This window comes from Myotis daubentonii, chromosome 12, assembly GCF_963259705.1.
Source record: "Myotis daubentonii chromosome 12, mMyoDau2.1, whole genome shotgun sequence".
Classification (NCBI taxonomy): Eukaryota; Metazoa; Chordata; class Mammalia; order Chiroptera; family Vespertilionidae; genus Myotis; species Myotis daubentonii.
Genome location: NC_081851.1, coordinates 25,965,377 through 25,986,088, shown reverse-complemented (window position 1 = coordinate 25,986,088; position 20,712 = coordinate 25,965,377). Strand labels below are relative to the sequence as shown.

The 20,712-nt window shown below is 49.8% G+C and overlaps 2 protein-coding genes across 4 annotated transcripts in view; one reads left to right on the top strand and one right to left on the bottom strand.

Moving 5' to 3' along the window:
* Positions 1 to 1,114: 1,114 nt before the first annotated feature.
* On the bottom strand, positions 1,115 to 5,903 carry C12H2orf68 (chromosome 12 C2orf68 homolog). Of its 2 annotated transcripts, XM_059659277.1 has the most exons (4): positions 5,424 to 5,627; positions 5,229 to 5,347; positions 4,222 to 4,373; positions 1,115 to 3,866 (listed from the first exon to the last, which is right to left on the bottom strand). In XM_059659277.1, the coding sequence occupies exons 1-4, from the start codon at positions 5,528 to 5,530 to the stop codon at positions 3,744 to 3,746; spliced, it is 501 nt and encodes a 166-aa protein (XP_059515260.1). In that variant the 5' UTR covers positions 5,531 to 5,627; the 3' UTR covers positions 1,115 to 3,743. The 2 variants fall into 2 exon arrangements, with proteins under 2 accessions (XP_059515260.1, XP_059515259.1); XM_059659276.1 differs by lacking the exons at positions 1,115 to 3,866; positions 4,222 to 4,373 and having other exon boundaries at positions 4,380 to 5,347; positions 5,424 to 5,903.
* A 3,569-nt stretch (positions 5,904 to 9,472) lies between these two features.
* The window catches only part of USP39 (ubiquitin specific peptidase 39), a 28,789-nt gene continuing 17,549 nt past the window's right edge, over positions 9,473 to 20,712 (top strand). The window contains exons 1-8 of one of the 2 annotated variants that reach the window (XM_059659274.1): positions 9,474 to 9,811; positions 12,665 to 12,734; positions 13,187 to 13,281; positions 14,667 to 14,803; positions 15,950 to 16,102; positions 17,055 to 17,280; positions 18,558 to 18,635; positions 20,327 to 20,394. In XM_059659274.1, coding sequence (XP_059515257.1) covers positions 9,544 to 9,811; positions 12,665 to 12,734; positions 13,187 to 13,281; positions 14,667 to 14,803; positions 15,950 to 16,102; positions 17,055 to 17,280; positions 18,558 to 18,635; positions 20,327 to 20,394 — 1,095 coding nt within the window. In that variant the 5' untranslated portion in view covers positions 9,474 to 9,543. Of the gene's footprint in view, positions 9,812 to 12,664; positions 12,735 to 13,186; positions 13,282 to 14,666; positions 14,804 to 15,949; positions 16,103 to 17,054; positions 17,281 to 18,557; positions 18,636 to 20,326; positions 20,395 to 20,712 lie in introns of both variants that reach the window. The other variant, XM_059659275.1, reaches the window with a different exon arrangement.

Genomic DNA, 20,712 nt, shown 5'->3' with positions numbered 1-20,712 from the left:
CTGGCTATTCAAGTTCTGAACTGGCTGTTTTAACATAAATCGGGTAGACAAGTGCTCCAGAGCTGTGAGGAGGATTTGGCTTAACATGACAGTACGAGTAAGGAGTTGCCCCGGTAGAGCTCCCTGTGACAGAACGGGTAGGCGGTAGGGGAGAGTTAGATAAGAAGTAGGACCCGAAGTCTTTAAAAGTCCCTTCCAGCTCTAAAGCTACGGAGTTACACTTCTACCAGGACAGTTCTTAAAATAGGCTAAGCAAGAGATGAGATTTCAAGTGCTGATTCTGTGGTGCTGAATGCTAGGAGCAGGCATTCATCTTCACCTCCCATCATACACAGGTGATTTCACAACTCTTGGCAAAAACAGTGCTTGTAAAAATAATGTTTATTGGTTAAAAAAATTACAGTCTTTGAAAAGTACCTTCCCTCCAGGATTTTTCAAATAATTTGCATACTTTTTATTCATCTACATAGCAGAAACACTGAAATGAGAAAACAGAAGACTATATGGCTTTTTATACATTTAACATCATAGCGTCATCAGTTCAACCAGTCTGTCATTCTGGTGGCTCTGAAAAGGCAAGAGGAGCCATTCACTCAGGTTTTCACTTCTAGCTTCACTCCAATCACTGGGGAAATTCGGGCTGGGTGCCTGCGGCTCCTTGGCCATCAAATTCCTCAGGGACAGGACAGGAATACAAAGAGGGAGCTTAAAATGTTTTGAATAACTTTCAACATTCTATGGTGATTCTCCATAGAATTCTCAAAGGCTCAGAGGTAGGAAAATAATGTCTTTATTCCTCTTTCTATAGTAAAGGCTTCATTTATATTTGTGAATCAGCTGGGAATCCACTACCCCAAAGGAGTTCTTCCAGCTCTCCCAGCTAACTTCTAGTTGGGCGTGCCCCGTAGGGTAGACCATGGAGATGGAATCTCTTTCAGAGGCTCTTCCATAGAGAGCATTTGTTATTGCCCATGCTGCTCGGTCCTCCTAATGTCTGGCCTGGCTCCAGACTCCCACTCTCTCGCTCAATACAAAAAGCTTTACATTCTTTCCTTGCGTTATGTTCACCAAAGACTTCCATGTTTGCCAACTGGCTGGAACTCAAGCTGTAGTGTTGTGTTGTATTTTTTTGCACAGCCCAAGCCCCATGCAAACCCCAGCTTCCTTCTATTTGTAACATTACCCACTTTGGCCCAGGAAACACAAAACCTTAAAATCCAAGGCTTACCTCTCAGTAAGTGAAGGAACACTTACTTTTGGAGGGACATGAGATATGCCTATCAGGCTACCAGACTTTGTTTTGAGACAGCCAAGGAGGTATCTAGTCAAGTGAGTGTTGAATCTGAAGCGGCCTGCTGGGAAGCTCCAGCTCGTCCAACACTATTGCCACTGCGTTAACAGCACGGGACAGTCCCCTTCGGGACTCATCCAGAGCCTGTGGGAAATGCTCTGAACACTGTCCCTGAAGGCAAAGCACCGGTTTTTGAAAACAGCTGCCAGAGGTCTGGAGAATAAACTGGTTAATACCATCTTAGATTCCAGATGACGGGTGGCAAAATAAGCAACGAGCCCGTGCTAGAAAGCTGCTGAGGGCCATCACCAGAGAAGCATTTCTGGCACACCTAGAGCAATGCAGCCTCAGCCCCAGCAGTTCTGTTCTGCAGGACAACCTCTCATGTAAGCACCAGGCTTAGTGCTTTATATAGTCAGGCTGCATAAATTAAGAATTGGATCTTTCTTGAGTGGAAAATATTTTATATGCACTTGATATGCAAAGTGCAAGAAAAATCCTACACGCAAAGAGCTCTCATTAATTTCTTACCTGAGTGTGTGAGATTACATGACAAACATAGAAAGACAACAGGTACACACTTCCCTTCTCACAAAACAGGAAGGGAGGCTAAAATCTCCGCTTCTGGTCTTGTTTCTAAATTTTATAATAAATCCAGGAAGCAGGCCATCCAGCGGAGAGAAGATGGGCCCCGAAGTATTTCCAGACTGGGAAGTCTAAGAGTTCCAGTGAAATCCTATGTCCAAGTCGGATCAGTTGACGAGTTGGAAGACTAAAATGACTGGTCCTCTGAGCGGCAGGGAAACTGGGATGATGGCACAGCCCCCTTGACCCAGGCTCTGGAGGGTAGTTAACATTATGTTAAAAGGCACTTTGACTCCAGCTGAATATATAGAGGGCAAACTTTCCCCTTTAAGAGTAGAACTGAGCCCAGGACCGGCAAGTTTAAGGCCTTTAACCTTGGGTGAGCTCTGTGGGTCAGGAGCACTCTGGTCCCTTCACAGCCAGGCCCTTCTAACGAATCCACCTCATGGACATTCCTGGCACAGTCAGCTCTGGCCACCTGCATCTTAGTAAGTACTTTAAGAGTGCCCTCAGGTGTCCTTTAAGAGGAACGTTGCTGAGATGGACCAGCCAGACTGACCTGGAGACCCTGATGTGGAGAAACCCCTGGGGCAGGTGGACTTTGGTTTCAAGAAGGCTCAGTGCTCATGGGTTCACATCAACCCTAAATTTCAAATTACTAAAAAAGGTTCCAATGTACTGGAAAACCGCAGTGGCTTGGAACTGCAGCGTGGGTTTCTCAGATCTTTCGCCTAACCCTGCATTAGGAAAAATGTTCACTTAAGTGAAAGCACTGATACTCCTGGGATTTTTATTATAAGGATCTGTTGGGAGATTATATACTCTTAGGGAGGCAGGAAAGGAGAAAGAATGGGGCAGGGGAAGAGCAGATGAGAGGTTCATTTCCTCTGAGACATTGTTTGGGCCTCCCCCTGCGCCCCCACCCCCACCCCTTTTGCAACTAGGGTTCTAAATAGGCAATTATTGCTGTTGAATTGCTCTTTGTATCTATGTTCCAGACTGTTAAATCACATTTGGAGAGGCAGTTTTAAGCATGTTTTGATAATTCCCCTTTAAGGGATGAGGTTGAAAGCTAGAACTCTAGCTTAGTCCTAACCAAGGCAGGTTTTGCTGCAAGAAATCCTTGCAATTTAGTTTTGGCATCACCTTCTTAGGTCTCCTTATCTAGATAGTATAAAGCAGTGGGGCATGACAGAAACTTGAAAAAGCCATGGCAGGGGAGGGAGACATGCTTGGGAGTTGGCCTCAAAAATGAACATCTCTCACTGTGTTGGTATCGGGATTACTGGGCGAGTGTGTCAGAAGGGTAGCGGCCCCCTCAGCCCGCCACGACCCCAAACCTCCAAAGTCCTGAGCAGCTGGAGGTGCAGTCACATTGGGAGGTGGGGAGTGGGGCGGAACTGATGGACTTGGAGACAAAAAGATGAAGGAAAGAACAAAGAAACAGCTGGAAAAAAAAAAAAGACCTAAGAAAACATGAACACGAGCAGAAGCACGGTGGGAAGGAACCCTAAAATAACGCGGCCCACGGAGCTGGGTGGAGCAGCAGTGGCCAGCTATCCCAGGGCATATGAACTCGGTGAGAAAGCAGCATGTTGGCATAAGGCTCATAAACCTTGGCTCTCCCCGGCGTCTCTGCTTCTGGAACACCAAGCTAGCCAAACAAAATTCTCAAAAATTCTCAATCAGGCCGGTCAAAGGGCCAACATACAAGGAAGGTGGTCAGGCATTGTCCCTGCAGCACCCTTCTCTAGCAGCTCTGGGGTGTGTTTGTGTGTCAAGATCAGCCCAGACTGGTCCTGGCACCCCCAAACTAGGGAGCTCCCTGGGCAGCGACCCCAGCCTGGAGGGAATGCTTTCGGCCCCGTCAGTCTCGGCTCTGGCGCTTTGCAATCTCCTCCTTGATGCGCAACTTGAGGGCCTCTTGCATGGGTGGATCCAGAGGCGTGTGTGCCGACACCTCCTCGCTCACCCTTCCTGGATCATCGTCCTACGTGGAGGAAGAGTCAGGAAGCTCAGGGTCTGGCCTCTTCCGGAAAGGCCACCTGCCCTGTCCCTAGACTGTGCTCTCAAAGAACTCATTTGACTCACACGTGCCAGGACTGCCATTTCCCAGGTATCCCCTGTGACAGTGACTCTCCACGGAGGGCCATGAGCCCGCCCTGTGGCCCGCTGAGGATCAGTGTGGCAGGAGCTGTGCTCAGAAGCATTGCCCGGCAGCCTGTGCCCCCGTGTGGCGCCGACACTCCCTTCTGACCCTGATGGAAACAGTGGCTCGGGGGCTGGCAGTGGTTTCTACCAGTTCCTGGGCACCGCCAGGCTGCAGCTGCCTCTGCCAGGCGTACCTGATACACGATAACAGATGTGACCTCGCCGCTGTCCGCCTCATATTCTAGGCAGAAGAGCTGCCGGCCAGAAGGCTCTGGCTCGGAGCCGCCGCTACTGCTGCTTTCCCGGGACTCTTCACAGTCTGGGTTGCTTGGGTGGGCGGAGCCATCTGGAAGGATGAACCAGAGTGAGAGGGAAGAGGGGAAGGCCGCTGGGGCCCTGACCACAGAGAGAAAAGCCCCCCTCTTTCCGCAAGCGTGCTCGTATGTGAAATGCATGCGTGCACGTGAAATGCGTGCTTGCATGTGACATGCGTGCCCGGCCGTTTCATGGACCTCTGCATTCCTGGCCTGGGGCCAGCACCGTCCTGCACACCGTATGCGTTTGTGTCTGAATGGGTTTGGGAGGTATAGGAGACACGGACAGAGGGACAGAGCTCGGCCTGGGCTCTGTCATTTACGAGCTTTGAGCTTCTGGGCCTCTCTGGGCCTGCTTTTCTGACTGTGAAACAGAAATAAGAGCTCCTACCTTGTGGGGTCCTAGGATAACTATGTGACAATGTACAGAAGACCTCACAACGCTTTAATGCTCAACAAATCTGGCGCCGTATGTGGGCTATTGCGATGCTGCCTAGATCTCAGGGAATCTGGGGAAAGTGCCTTTGGCTGGGTTTGGGCTTCAGGCCACCATTCTGTCCCGGTCGCCCGCGGCTGGCTGAGCCTTTCCCTGTGAGGCAGTGGGGATGCGGGCAGACAGTGCGGTGGGCACACTGGCCCACAGCTTCCTGCGGGCTCCCCGCTAGGCCCCGCAACACTGATGCGTAACGGGGGCCGTCCACCCTCCCTGTTCTCCAGGAAGCAGCACTGAGCGGAGTCCGGGGAGCGTCGAGGCGGAGGTTCCGGGAGGGGCCGCGATGAGCCGAGCCTTGGGAAAGGGGTGGTGTGTGTTTTTCCGGAGAGAAGGGGGCGCGTCGAGGCAGAGGGCCCGGAGCCGAGGAGCGCGCGGGCGCGGCGGGCGGCCTCACCTCGGCGTCGCGGCAGGTACACCTGCAGGTCGGGCTTGCGGGGCCGCGCGGGCGCGGGCGTGTGCCGCCTCCTCGCCTTCTCCTTGGCCGCCTGCTTCACCTTCTTGTCGTAGTCATCCCTGAGGGGAGCCGAGCGGGAGTCAGGGGCGGCCGGGCCGGGCGGGGCTGGGGGAAGGGCGGCGGGGGGGACGGTACCGGGCGAGCTGATTCCGGCGGATGTGGTGCACGAAGCCGTGGCTCATGTCCAGCCGCCCGCCGGGCTTGCAGCAGAGACGCGGCCCGGGGTCCGGCGCCGCTTCCATCGGGAGCCCTGGGCGCGGGGCCGCCGCCGCCGCACCGGCCGCCTTCCGCCCCGAGAGCTCAGCACCGCCCCGCGCTCGCCTTCCGGCCTCGCACGCAGCGCTTCCGCCCCGAAAGGGCCGCCGGGCCCCTAGCCCCGCGCGCGGAGTTCCTAGCGCGGATGGGCGGCGGGTCGAGCGGAGCTTTTCTTTGTGACACCACGTGGGGGGACAGGGTTTGGGGCTGCCGGCGGCTACGTCGGACAATTCGGCTCCCGTGACGCCGCTCGGGTTCGGCGTGGAACTGTGCACCTCGCCACCTGCTGCGTGACCTCGGCGGACTACTGAACCCCGCCGTGCCTCAGTTTCCCCATTTGTACTTGGGGACCGGAGAGCACCCACCTCCAGAAAGCCTGTGAGGGGGCGAGTGCTCTGGCAGGACTCGCAGCGGCGCCCCGGCCGCAGCCCCAGTCCCAGCTCTGCCGTCGGCCAGCCTGGCGCCCACCGGCTGGATGTCTTAGCTGCCCCGCGGGAGGACCCAGGGGTGTTCGGGGGTCTGAGGGTGTGCCATTTGCAAGTTCTTAAAACACACACACACCTAGGGATTCGTGATTAGGGACGGGGCACACCGTGCTGCACCCACACAGCGGTACGTCTCTGAGCAACCCAATGGGGCGCTCGGTTGACACCGCGAGGATGAATTTAAAAATAAACCCGGCGGAGGGAAACGGGCAGCGGCCAAAAGGACCCGCCCTGGGCGTCCCTGTCTCAGGAACAAGACGCCAACTAACCTGTAAAACAAAGAGGACACTTTTGGGGCTGGTGGGTTGGTGCATTATCTTGGTCGTGGGGATGGTTTTGATAGGAAACTCAAGACGTTAAAAGTTTTTAGTGTTACGCCGATGGTTAATGGGCTCTGACATGAATGCACGTAGAAAGCTATGGTTGCAGGGACTGGAATGTGTGACCTGCGCGGCCTTCAGGAGACCCGCAGCCATTCGTTGTGCCCGGGAGGCCTGCGAACGACCTAGACGGTATCGGAGCCCTGGTGCTCCAGGGAGAGGGCGCCTGCCGCCCGCATGCAGATGAAGGGTGCCCGGCAGATGAAGGGATGATCGGCAGATGAAGGGACATCGACCGGCAGATGAAGGGATGCCTGGAAAATCACAGGCTGCAGCTTTTATCTGATTAACCTTTTCCCCTGAATTCCAAACCCCTTACTTACTTTCTCCTGAATTCCAAACCCTTTACCTACACTTTCCTGCTCCTTGTAAAAAGCGTGGCTTGAAAGGAGATGTTAGATGGTTCCGATTGCTGGCCGCCAGAACAAAGGTCCATAGAGACCGAAGCCTTGTCCCTGCTTGTTGGTGCTGGTGGGGGCGGGCAGCGCACACGCCAACCTCCCGCTTTCAGGGTCCGAGTGGGTCCACCCACCCGGCAGTTTTGAGACAAGCGCACACTTTAAACGGGCGGTTTACCGTATGTCAAAGCCCCTCAGTAAATCTGCACAAAGAAAGTAGCCGCAGCTTTATTGGTGCCACGGTAGGTCCCCTCTGTCCCACGCGTGCACTTCCGTGCGCTGCAAGAATAACCCTCTACATGGGGAATTAGGGACTCCGGGCTGCTGCAGGCAGGGGATGTTTTGGGGATGTCATCTGGTTCTCCAGTGCAGGGGCCCCGAGACTGTGGAGCTGACCCCCTAATTTTGGTTTTGGGGCACAGTGCATCTTTTTTTTTGTTTTTTAATCTTCACCCAAGGACCATTGATTTTTTTTTTTTTTTTTTTTTTTTTAGGGAGAGTGAAAGAGAGAGATAAAGACAGAGAAAAACATCGGCCAAAACCGGTTTGGCTCAGTGGATAGAGCGTCGGCCTGCGGACTGAAAGGTCCTGGGTTCGATTCCGGTCGAGGGCATGTACCTGGGTTGCGGGCATATCCCCAGTGGGAGATGTGCAGGAGGCGGCTGGTCGATGTTTCTCTCTCATCGATGTTTCTAACTCTCTATCTCTCTCCCTTCCTCTCTGTAAAAAATCAATAAAATATATTTAAAAAAAAAAAAAAAGAAAAGAAAAACATCCAAGTGAGAAAAAGACATCCATTGGCTTCCTCCTGCAAGGCCAACCAGGGACCAGACCGGGGAGGAGCCTGCAACCCAGGTACATGTCCCTGATCAGACTCGAACCTGGGACCCTGGGTCCAGCAGCCGACGCTCTATCCACTGAGCCAAACCGTTAGGGCCAATGTATCTTGAAGAAATCTGGGACCCAGTGATGGCTTTTTAAAAAATATGTATATTTTATTGATTTTTTACAGAGAGGAAGGGACAGGGATAGAGAGAAACATGCATGAGTGAGAAACAGATCAGCTGCCTCCTGCACATTCCTACTGGGAATGTGCCCTTGATCAGAATCGAACCTGGGACCCTTCAGTCCGCAGGCCGACACTCTGGGGTGGGCAAACTTTTTGACTCCAGGGCCACAGTGGGTTCTTAAACTGGACCGGAGGGCTGGAACAAAAGCATGGATGGAGTGTTTGTGTGAACTAATATAAATTCAAAGTAAACATCTACACTAATAAAAGAGAAACATGGTAATTGGCGTATGACTGCTACCCTTTTCATTGGCTAATCAGCCAGATATGCAAATTAACTGTTCAGCCAAGATGGAAACCGGCAGCCAGGCAGCTTAAAACTAACATGAGGCTTGCTTGCCTCAGTGACGGAGGAGGATCGTTGGAGGAAACCAACGTTCCCCGCCTGCAGCTGCAGGCCTCTGAGCAGGCAGTTTAAGAAACATTGTAACAAATACCACCCGACTTCAGCCAGCAGATTCGCAACATTGTAAGCAAAGGCCAGAAACCTACTTTCGGCCGTGGAGGCCTAAGAGCTGGAGCCAAGCCTCAAGGTAAAGCTGGCCCAGAATAAAAAAAAAAAAAGAAAAAAAGGAGCGGTTGGGAGCTTCAGTCACCCCAGCCTGAAAACAGCCCTCAGCCCCTCACCCAGACTGGCCAGGCACCCCAGTGGGGACCCCCACCCTGATCCAGGACACCCTTCAGGGCAAACCAGCCGGCCCCACCCATGCACCAGGCCTCTACCCTATATAGTAAAAGGGTAATATGCCTCCCGGCACCGGGATCAGCGTGACAGGGGGCAGCGCCCAAACCCCCTGATCGCCCTGCGGCTCTGTGTGTGACAGGGGGCGGGGCCCCAACCCCCTGAGCAGCCCTGCTCTGTGCCTGATAGGGGGGAGCTCCCCAACCCCCCCCCGCCCCCCCCCCCCCCCGCCACGGGCCCTGCTCTGTGTGTGATGGGGTAGAGCCATAACCTCCCCATTGACCCTGCCTTGAGTGTGACAGGGGATGGTGCCCCAACCCCCCAATTGGCCCTACCCTGAGCGTGACTGAGGGTGGCATCACAACCTCCCAATCTGCCCTGCTCTGTGCATGACGGGGCGGCGCCCCAACTCCCCAATCGGCCCTGCTCTGAGCCCGACCAGGGGCTGCACCTAGGGATTGGGCCTGCCCTCTGCCACCCGGGAGCAGGCCTAAGCCAGCAGGTCATTATCTCCCGAGGGGTCCCAGACTGTGAGAGGGCACAGGCCGGGCTCCCCGAGTGCACAAATTTTTGTGCACCGGGCCTCTAGTCATTACATAAAAGGGTACGGTCTTTTTTTTTTTTAGTTTTATTCATTTCAAACGGGCTGTAGTTTGCCCAGGCTGCTTCGCTTAGCCAAAATGGTTAGGGCACGGCTTTTTTTTTTTTTTTTTTTTTACCCAGAAATTCTACAGCCAGTAAAAAGTTGCAGTCCCTTTAAGCTGGGAATTTCAGGCAAGGTGACAAGAGGCCTGCAGCTCATTCTCAGCTGCGCGCGCAGCCGCAGAGAGGCCGCTGGAGGCGCAGTGCTTCCTGGTTTCTGTGGTATGATTTGTCCCCATCGGCGACTCGTAGAGCCCTGGACACAGCGCGGCTCCTGATTGGCTGCCTCCCGCGCGCTCCGGAGTCCGCGGCCCCCGCGCAGGGCGACTTTGCCGGTAGTGGCGATGTCCGGCCGGTCCAAGCGGGAGTCTCGTGGTTCCACCCGCGGGAAGCGGGAGTCCGAGTCTCGGGCCAGCTCGGGTCGCGTCAAGCGGGAGCGAGATCGGGAGCGGGAGCCCGAGGCGCCGATCGCCCGCGGCAGCCCGGTGCGCGTGAAGCGGGAGGTCGAGTCGGCGAGCGCGCGCGAGGCCCCGGCCCCCGTGGTGCCCGCCGTGCCGGTGAAGCGGGAGCGCGAGGCGGACGAAGACTCCGAGCCTGAGCGGGAGGTGCGAGGTGCGCGGGGCCGGGCCGGGCTCGGGCTCCACTCCCGCGTTCTCCTCTTCCCTTTCCAGCCGTTCCTCCCCGGGGCTGGGGTGGGGGGAGTCCCCCTTCACCGGTGTCCGCGGCACGGCTCTCGCCTGCGTCTTAGGAGGGATAGTCGCCTGAATGGTAACCGCAGTCATACGATTTCTGAGCAACAGCAGTAACAGTAGCAGCTTTACTCTAGCGAGTGCCCAGCACGGACTAGGCGTTGTGTTACTTATTTTACAGGAGCCACCGTCAGTGTTTACAAACATCTGAGAATCCAGTCTTGCTGTAATTGCTGGAATCAGACTATTCAGAGTTGAAAGCCTGGACGCTGGGCACCTGCGCCTGTCATCCCGGCCAGGAGACCTGGATTCTCATCCTGACTCTGAGTCACTGGCTTGGGAAAGTGGGGTTCGCGTTTTTTTGCGAGAGAGAGAGAGAGAGAGAGAGAGAGGAACAGAAACAGTGATGTGAGGGGAGAAACAGTGATCGATCAGTCAAACCTGCAACCTAGGTTATGTGCCCTGATGGGAATCGAGCCCGCAACCATTAGGTGTCCCAGAGGACACCCCAACTAGCCCAGCCACCCGCCAGGGCTGATTTATGCTCTTTTATTTTATTTTATTGACTTTTTACAGAGAGAAAGGGACAGGGATAGAGAGTTTGAAACATCGATGAGAGAGAAACATCGATCAGCTGCCTCCTGCACATCTCCTACTGGGGATGTGCCCGCAACCAAGGTACATGCTCTTGACTGGAATCAAACCCAGGACCCTTCAGTCCGCAGGCCAAGGCTCTATCCACTGAGCCACCTGCTAGGGCTGATGTACAGCCTTAAATCTACCTCGTATCAAGGATTGTGGTCCGACCGGTGGGGCTCAGTGGTTGAGCAACCCATGAATCAGGAGGTCATGGTTGGATACTTGGTCAGGGCACATGCCGGGGTTTCGAGCTCCATCCCCAGTGTGGGGTGTGCAGGAGGCAGTCGATTCATGATTCTGTCTCATTTATTTTTTTAAAATATATTTTATTGATTCTTTACAGAGAGGAAGGGAGAGAGATAGAGAGTTAGAAACATCGATGAGAGAGAAACATCGATCAGCCGCCTCCTGCACACCCCCCACTGGGGATGTGCCTGCAACCAAAGTACATGCCCTGGACCGGAATCGAACCCGGGACTCTTCAGTCTGCAGGCCGACGCTCTATCCACTGAGCCAAACCAGTTGTGGCTCTGTCTCATTATTGATGTTTCTATCTCCCCCTCTCTCTGGAGTCAGTAAACAGAATATTTAAAAAATTGTGATGAGTCTAAGATCTTACCCTGTTTGCAAGCTACCAAGTTTGCCTGTGGCCGTTTCATGGCTGCTGAAGGAAGACGCGGGACAGTTGGGCCTCAGACGATGTATTATTCCGTTGGTCACAGTAGGCAGAGTGTAGCCTTAGTGTCATTTCCCCGTCACTTCTCACAGCGTGACACGAAGGGAACCCCGCGGGCCCCGCAGCGGAGGAGCCCCGAGTCCAGGGAGCCTGCGTCTTCATGAGGGGCTGTGAGACTGCCTCCCCCTCCTCTGGCCTCCAAGGCTATTCGCTATGCAAACATCTTTGACCAGATAGTCTGGAGCTGTTGGTGCCTCTGGTCACAGTATGTGCAGAAATCCGAGGTGACCCTAACACTGCTCAGCTTAAGAAGGAGCTGAAGAATCAGCATCGTAGGCGCTCCCCTAGGCCCCTGCCCAGTTGTGTCTGCCTTCTTTGCTTCAGTATTCACTTGTGAATATTTTCTGGTCCCTTCTGCTTTACTAGTTATACTTTTACCTCACATATGTACCCCTAAGTAATACTGTGTTTTATTTGTATTTGATATAAATGGAATCACACTCTATGTAGTCTTCTGATTTGCCTTTTTTTTTTTACTAGCTATCTAGATAGACATTCATGGCTACAGAGTGTTCCATTAATGATGTACCAAAATATATTTCTCCATTTTATTTGTGGTGGATATTTCGGTTGTTTCCAGTTTGGGCTCTTTCAAACATTGCTGCTATAAATATCTTTTAGTGAAGTACTCCTGGTACATGTGTGCAGAAATTCTCTATGGCACATAAATAGGAGGGAGATTGCTGGGTCAAAGGGTCTGCATATTTTCAGCTTTGATCTTGCTGAACTATTTTCTAATAGGTTGTAACAGGTCTCACTCCCAGCAACATGTGAGCATGCTCATTGCTTCACATAGTCGCCAACATTTGGAATTTTCTGGTTTTATTTTTTCCTCTGGTAGGTGTGAAGTGGTGTATCATGTACAAAGATATTTGTATTTTCTTGATTATTGATGAGGTAGTATATCTTTTCATATGTTTGTGGGCTGTACTTCTTATTTTCTATTGGGTCATCTGTTTTTTTATTGCTTCACAAGATTTAAAAAAATATGTTTTGTTTTTATTTCAGAGAGAGGGAGAAGGAGAGAGAGAGAGAGAGAAAGAATCATTGATTGGCTGCCTCCTGCACACCCCCTACTGGGGATGAAGCCTGCAACCGGGCATGTGCCCTGGCTGGGAATCGAACCCTGACCCCTTGGTTCATGGGTCAACACTCAATCGCTGAGCCACACTGGCCGGTCCAGATTTCTTTATGTAATCTGCAAACAAATCATTTGTTGGTTATGTCTGTTTCAAATATATTCTCTCAGTTTGTGGCTTATTCCATTAGTGGGCTTTTTTGTGTGTTGCCAGGCCACATGTATAGGAACTCACCCCGATCAGCTTTTCCCATTTGTTTCTTTGTTTTCCTGGCATTTGACAGGTTTCCAATTCTCACACCCTATGATGATTTTCCTTTCAGCAAAGAATGGCCGAGTGGATTCTGAGGACCGGAGGAGCCGCCACTGCCCATACCTGGATACCATTAACAGGTTAGCAGGACAGCAATGCCACGAGCAGCAAGAGAAAAACGCAGTCTATGCAGGAAGTTCTTTGGAATGCACGTTGACCAACACATTCAAACATTTTATCCCTTTTAAAGCTTTCTGCCCAGAAAATTGTGCCGCTTGCCATGTTTACTAATGTTTGCTCTTCAGTTTAAAGTGTCAGAGGGCATTTTGTTTTAGGGTGGGCAGCTCATTTTGAATTTGTGTGATGAAATAATGGGATCCGCAGTGTCAGTGACAGTAGCAAACTTAAATATTTATTGAGCCACTGTGTGCTGGGTACTACTCTAGGTGCCCGTGGCTTACATGTGGCTGTTGGACCGTCCCCTGCAGGGTGCTGGGTGACGTTGTGGGACACGGAGCCAGTGCTGCTTCACTTGGGTGCTGTCCGAGACCTCCACCCTGTTCATTGCTTGTGTTTGTTTTGGTTCTCTTAGGAGCGTGCTGGACTTCGACTTTGAGAAACTGTGTTCCATCTCCCTCTCGCATATCAATGCATATGCTTGTCTGGTGTGTGGCAAGTACTTTCAGGGTAAGTAAATGTTTGTATTATAAACTTGCTCAGTTTGCAGCTCTCGCTGCAGGTCTGCTCCAGAGAGATGTTTTTTAAAAGAAACTAAGCTGCGGTTAGGTTTCATAATCCTTCTCTTTGTTCCCAGGAAATTGGAATACTCAGATAATCAATAGAAGGTTCTCTGATTGGTTAGAACCCCAATCCATATGAAAGAGGGAAAGAGCTAGTCATGTGAAAGCCTATGTAGGAGATTTCAGAGTCTCTGGATTTTTGAATCTCTGTTGTTTGCTATACTTACATCTTTTTCTGAGACTCCTTTGGCTCTAAGGACTTTTTCATTCTGTTCTTTTCTGGAAATTTGTTATTTCAGTTCATTCAGACCAAACAAATGCTATGTACATAGTATAGTGGATGATGCAAAAGAAATATAAATAACATTCTTTGCTCTTATAAGGATCTTACAGTCAAGGTTAACACACAAAACAATTAGCAAACTCTATAAGACTGTAAAGATTACTGCTAAACTATGGCACTGAGTATAAATAAGGACAACAGGCGTTGAAGTATACAGAGATCATTATTAGCTGGAGTATTTGTGTTGAGTTCATGAAGGAGGTGGAGGTGGGACTTGAACTGGTAGGACCTAAAGGTTTGAATGAGGTAAGGGAGAGATATTCTAGAAAGGAGTGCCAACAACGAAGAAAGGTACTTTAGGTGCAGGATTGTCCTGACTATGGGCAAAGGGAAAGTCAGCACTGAGTGATGATGGACTGTCGCAGGATATGTATATGTGCATATCTATGTATGTACGTGCATATATTATATGTCAATATATACATAGATATTCCCAACTTAAAAAAACTTTATTTCCTAATTTTTAAAAATACAAAATTAACTCATATGTATGTATATACACATGCACACACATGTATATTTCTTTTTTTAAAAAAAATATTGATTTCAGAGAGGAAGGGAGAGAGACAGAAACATAAATGATGAGAATCATTGATTGGCTGCCTACTGCACGCCCCCTACTGGGGATTGAGCCTTCAACCTGGGCATGTGCCCTTGACTGGAATTGAACTGGGACCCTTCAGTCCGCAGTCCAACGCTCTATCCACTGAGCCAAACCGGCAAGGGCCACACATGCATATTTCATATTCATACATATGAAATTAATTTCCCCAACCAATGTCTTATGCCGTCTAGGAAATAAAGTAACTGTTGTGCTATTCTTGCTAACTTTTGTGATGAGAGAAGTTCATGTGGGAGATTCGTTTCATAGATGGCATAGTACTTTGCTTCGCTAATATTAACATGTTCCAGTACAAAACAATGAAAGGAAAATCAGACTTGATCTGTGCTATGCCCTTTTCTCTACAGCCTTTTGTCTTTCCTTACAGGCCGGGGTTTGAAGTCTCACGCCTACATCCACAGTGTCCAGTTTAGCCACCATGTCTTCCTCAACCTCCACACCCTCAAGTTTTACTGCCTTCCAGACAACTATGAGATCATCGATTCCTCCCTGGAGGATATCACGGTGTGTGTCCCAGAGGGCTGGTTTGGAACCAGTTCTCCTGAGAGCCATCCCAGGGATCCTGGGATCTGCACCCCCCTCCTCCCTTTCCCCGGAAGAGTCTCAGCCCCTTGGCCTTGAAGAGGTTTCTTTCCCCCCAGAGGTTTCTTTCCCTTTGGGGGGAACCAGGGAAACCAAGTAAGGAGGTCAGGATCCATAATTATGGCCTATGGGCTACAACCCCGCCATCATTCTGCTTTCACTGTTGAGGGTTGGGACTGAAAAAATATGGCTACTTACTAATTGGGGTGAAAGCGTTTTTATGAAATGTTATCTTTCCACACTTGGAGTAAGGATGTGAATTGGTTCTGGCATAGGACAGTACATACCAAGCTGCATTCTCGTCCTAGCTACTTTGACGTGATGTAGCCAGAGTGGCCAACCTGTCCCATCTCTGGGCTCCTGTTTGTGGCCTGTGCCAAGAGTCACTGTAGTTAAGCAGAAAGTGTGGGAAGTCCTCTTGGGCTTTGTTTAATGTTGGAACTGTTGATGATTATTTTTTTAAGGAAAGCTGGGTGTTCTGAGTGTTTGAAATGCTGCTGATGCTACCTTTATGCCCATATTTGAAGTTACAGTGGTATGGACAGTATTTATAGAGGGAGAAACTGAAGTAAATTCAAGGTTTCAGAGGGAGTTAGTGGTGACCGCTGTCCATCCTGGGACATGGCACATGCAGCTCTGGGACTGGGGAGGATCTGCTCCTGCCCCTCCAGCCCCAGGGGTTAGAGGTCTCGGCCTCGCAGGCTGGGGTAGAGGTGCTCCTGCTCTGCTCGGGGCCCATGTGCTGGCCCTGCTGCCTGCAGAGACTCGAGTGTCCTGCAGCTTCTGGTAGTGATTGGTCATGGGGTTGGCTGGACCTGTGTTGGAGGAAAAACCTGAGATTCAGTAGTTTCGGGTTAAACATAGAGATCCCCTCTAGATAAGCAATGTGGAGAGGCCTGCTCCATGTTACCGCAGTCTTTATGCCTATTGTTGGGAGCTCTGTGGGTGTGTGATGAGACGTTCATGACCAAAGGGCTTTTAATTTTGGCACCGATTGCTGTTCGAATTATATCTTGTGAACTCTGTAGGCAGCTCTAAAACAACTTACAAGTTTCTTTTGCTTTGCAGTATGTGTTGAAGCCCACTTTCACAAAGCAGCAGATTGCAAACTTGGACAAGCAAGCCAAATTGTCCCGGGCTTATGATGGTACCACTTACCTGCCAGGTATTGTGGGCCTGAATAATATAAAGGCTAACGACTATGCCAACGCTGTCCTTCAGGTAGGATCAAGAAGGGTATAGTGAGGGAGAGGCGTGGCGAGGGAACACTGTGGAGGTCAGCCAAGAAATGACTGCCTCTGACAAAATGCAGTCACCTGGTCCCCAGACCCCAAGTCTTACTGAGGACTCTACTTGAATATTTGCTATCAGATGATGAGGCCTTTTCTGGCCTCTGCAGCGGCCAGGGAATCAGAGAATTTGTGCGTGGCCTGGCAATACAGGTCAGGGGCAATGCCCAGTAGGAAACACACATGCTAGGTGATGCATTTTTTAAAATACATTTTTATTAATGTTTAGAAAGAGAGGAAGGCGGGGAGAGAGAGACAGACAGACAAACATCTATATGAGAGCAAAACCTCGATTGGCTGCCTCCTTGCCTCCTGCATGCCTTCTGTCTGGGATTGAACCCATAACCTGGGGATACGCTCTGTCAGGGAATTAAACTGCACTCTTTTGTTGCATGGGATAATGCCCAACCAATGGAGCTACACTGCGCCTGGCTGTGATACTTTTTTCGTTTTTTTAAGAGAAAGTTGGGAAGGTGGGGAGTGGTGGAGGGAGATCGGCTGCTTCCTGTACATGCCCTGACCAGGGATCGAACTCCCAACCCATATACGTGCCCTTGACCAGGAATCAAACCTGATCAAACCTGTGACCCTTCAGTGCGTGGGCCGATGCTCTAGCCACAGAGCCACACTGGCCGGGGCTTGAATACCTTTTTTAAAAAACTCATGTATCATATTCAGGTCAGCAGAGTGTCTGCAGAATTGGACTTTACGTGAAACTCAGTATGAAAGCTGTTGCTGTAACATGAACTCTCAATGTGAGCATTTACTTCTGACTGTTTAAGGCTGTCGCAGGCACAGCTCTATTAGAAGAACTTGAGTTGGAAGAGCTTGGCTCCCAGGGGCCTTGCAAGGGCCTTTGATTAATCAGGATGTTTGACTTCCAGGCTCTGTCTAATGTTCCTCCTCTTCGGAACTACTTCCTGGAAGAAGACAATTATAAGAACATCAAGCGTCCTCCAGGGGATATCATGTTCTTGCTGGTCCAGCGTTTTGGAGAGCTGATGAGAAAGCTCTGGAACCCTCGAAATTTCAAGGCACACGTCTCTCCCCACGAGATGCTTCAGGCTGTTGTCCTTTGCAGCAAGAAGACGTTCCAGATCACCAAGCAAGGTAAGGAGCAACGCATTTCTATTTTTTGATTTTAGGACAACAAATCTTGTTTGATGAACAAACTTCCACTTTGCATTGAACCTTATAGTAGCTAGAGTGAGTGTCCAGTGGATAGCGTGGTTAGGTTCTGCACTCCTTTTTCATCAGCCTGCTCTGATCAGATGCCCAAGAGATCTCAGGTGGCTCGAAAACCCATCTAACTTGGTAAATTAACATGTATGGCTCAGGTGAAGCCAGGAAGCTGGGAAAAGACACCAACCCTTATTAAGCACCTGCCACCCTGGCTACTCATTTTGTCATGTTGTGGAATAGAATGTTCTGATGAGCTATTTTAACTGTTTTCATCCCTCCAGTTAGTATTGCCACGTGAGTAAAGTGGACACTTTGTAGCTCCTTGTACCTCCTTGTACCTGGTCTCATGTAGTGTCCTCTAGCATCCATGTCAGCTTATACACCTTTCATTCATGGTGCTAGGAGGTTTTAGAGCTGCAGGGATAAGAAATAATTTTTCTCTTCCAGGAACTCCCATCATAGGGGGAAGATAGTTATGTAAAAAGGTGATTATAGGGTGGTAAGTGCTCCGATGGAGGAAGTGAAGTATGCTCTGTGGGAGGGAGCGTGGGACAAGGACCCCATTGGAACATGTGGGAGGTGGGTTGGGCATCAGAGTGAGGAAGAGACACCTGAGTTTTAGGTAGAGGGGGAGACAGGTCAGGGACATTCCAGGAAGAGAGGACACTGCGAACAGATGCATGGAGATGCCTGGCCCAGACAGAAGACTGCAATTAGCTGGACTCTTGTATTTCAAGGGAGAATGATGAGAGCTGAGTGGAGGTTGGGAGGGAGGGACTAGTTTGTGATTGTTCCGTTTATATGCCTCTATAAGAAGCTTGGATTATATCCTGACAATAACAGGGAGTCAGTGAAGGCTTTTAAGCAACGATATGACATCAGATACACGTTTAAAAAGATGATTCTGGCTGAGGAGTGACTGAGAGGGGACGTTCAATAATAGCTTTTAATGAGATACAGGTTTGGAGTAGAGGTGATAATTGAAGGTCCTGGTTGGATCAGAGAGCCACGGGAGAGAGTCAAGATCAGAAGACTAAGAATTTGCCCTTGAGCATTTAATGGCCAGATAGAGGAGGGTGCCCAGGGCATGGGATGGCGTAGCCCAAGAGGAAGGAGGAAACCAGGAATGGGGTCAGGCCAACCAGTGGGTGGGTTAGGTTATCACACTGCCTCCCAGCTTCAACGTGTCCCTCCCTCTTTTCCAGGGGACGGAGTAGACTTTTTGTCCTGGTTTCTGAATGCTCTGCACTCAGCTCTGGGGGGCACAAAGAAGAAAAAGAAAAGTAAGTCATGTCACTTGTGAAAGGGAGCTCTGTTTTGTTTGCTTCCTTTTAAGAACTTTGCAACTTCCCATCCGTTTCTAATGAACCCTTTAATCTTTCTGTGCTGGCGGGTATCTGTGAACACATGAATTTTGTTCTTGAATAGGCTCCTCTCTATATTTTTCTTTATTAGAATATGGTTATAGCCACTAGAATTTTTAATATGTGGAAATGGATGTAATTGTGCTCTAGAAATCCCAGCCCTGAGGGGCTGGGTAGTGTTGTAGGCTACTGAAGTTAATGTGAGGAGGACTACGTGGGTGGACTGCCTGGCTTGTAAATTGACTGGTAATGCAGACTGGAAGCTATTCCTTGCCCTGAGCCTGTACTTGGAGAAAGGAGGCCGGCCTCCATACAGACTCTCAGACCTGTGCTCCTTCGCATCCATGTTGGCTTCACAATGTTAGACATTTTTTATGAATGCCAGTTAGCTCAGTGCTGAGTTAATTAGCTCAGAGTGCTGAGTAATTTTGCAGTCCTCATTCAGTTTTCTTCCTGTCTTCTTCCAGTGCTCTGGTGGTGCTGATGTTTCTTGTTGTGGGATTGTGGCCTGGTGTTCCTTCTACTAGATGGCCCTGCACTGCCACCAAGTGTCCTTAGCCTGTGCACACCATCTGAGTTGTCTGACTTGTGTCCTTGAGGATTGTAGAACCATGTTGTGCTTTTTTTGGGGTTCTGTTTTCAATTTTTTTATTAATCCTCACTTGTTCTCCATCGACTTTTTTAGAGGGAGTGGAAGGGAGGGGGAGAAACAAAGAGAGATACACATCAGTTGGTTGCCTCCTGCACATGCCCCAATTTGGGGCCAGGGACGAACCCGCAACTGAGGTACATGCCCTTGACTGGACTCAAACCTGAGACCCTTCAGTCCACAGGCTGACACTCTAACCACAGAGCAAAACAGTCTGCTCCATTCTTTAGTTTGTCATTTTCCTTTTATGTCTGATGCATGGTAATCATTGTCTCCCTTTGCAGGCAGCATGTGGTCATGGGAAGTTCCTTGGATGTGCAGTTGACCCTTGAGCAACACGGGGGTTAGGGATACCAACCCCCGGTGCAATAGAAAATCTGTATATAACATTGACTCCCAAAACACTTAACTAGTAATTGCCTGCTGTTGACTGGAAACATTACCAATGACATAAAAAGTCAGAACATGTTTTGTATGTTATAAGTATTATATTCTGTTTTCTTACAATAAAGTAAGCTAGAGAAAAGAAAGTGTTATTTAGAAAATCAAAAGGAAGAGAAAACACATTTGTAGTATTGTACATGTTTAATGAAAAACATTTGCCCATTTATTGTAAAACAAGGGTCAGCTGTATCTTGTTTTGCTTGTGAAATTTTTTGTGACTTGTAAATCTCCATGCTCTGTAAATTGCTCATTCTTTCAAATTTTTCTCTTATGGGCCAGGCCCTGTGCTAGAGGGTCAAAGGCATTTTTGTGGAGAAGACAGATATAAAATTATTTACACAAATAATTATAAAGGTACCATTGTTGGCATACATTGCAAAGATACTTCTATGTTTAGTGACAGCTTTGGATCTTATGCTTGGAAGGTGTTCTAAATCAGAAATTTACAAGTTAGGACTATATTTTGGAAATGTTTGCCAACCTGACAGAGTTTGCATTTTGATTTCTGTTTGTGCAGCTATTGTGACTGATGTGTTCCAGGGGTCCATGAGGATCTTCACTAAAAAACTTCCTCATCCTGATCTGGTGAGTGGGTTGAACCTGAGTCTCAGACTGATTATGTTGCCTGAGGGGATATAGGGTTGACAAAGATGCTCAGAGAACCAGTGTGGGCTCCAGGAAGAGGTTCTACAATACACTTGCCAAGTGGTGGTTTGCCCATGAGTGAGCTTAAGTTTGGGAGTTAGTGGCTGGATAGGGCCTGTTGGTTTAAGTGGTCTGGCCATTGGGTGGTGCTGGCGTGTTTTTTTCAGAAGTTCAGGTAAGCTTTTTAGATCATTTAAAAGCTTTAAAAATAGCCGAAACCGGTTTGGCTCAGTGGATAGAGCGTCGGCCTGCGGACTG

Bases quoted from the DNA above. Each gene is read 5' to 3' on its own strand.
- C12H2orf68 (XM_059659276.1), bottom strand. From the start codon at position 5,530: ATGGAAGCGGCGCCGGACCCCGGGCCGCGTCTCTGCTGCAAGCCCGGC. The intron at 5,348-5,423 runs GTACCGTCCCCC...GGCTCCCCTCAG, and splicing joins CGCCGGAATCAGCTCGCCCG to GGATGACTACGACAAGAAGG.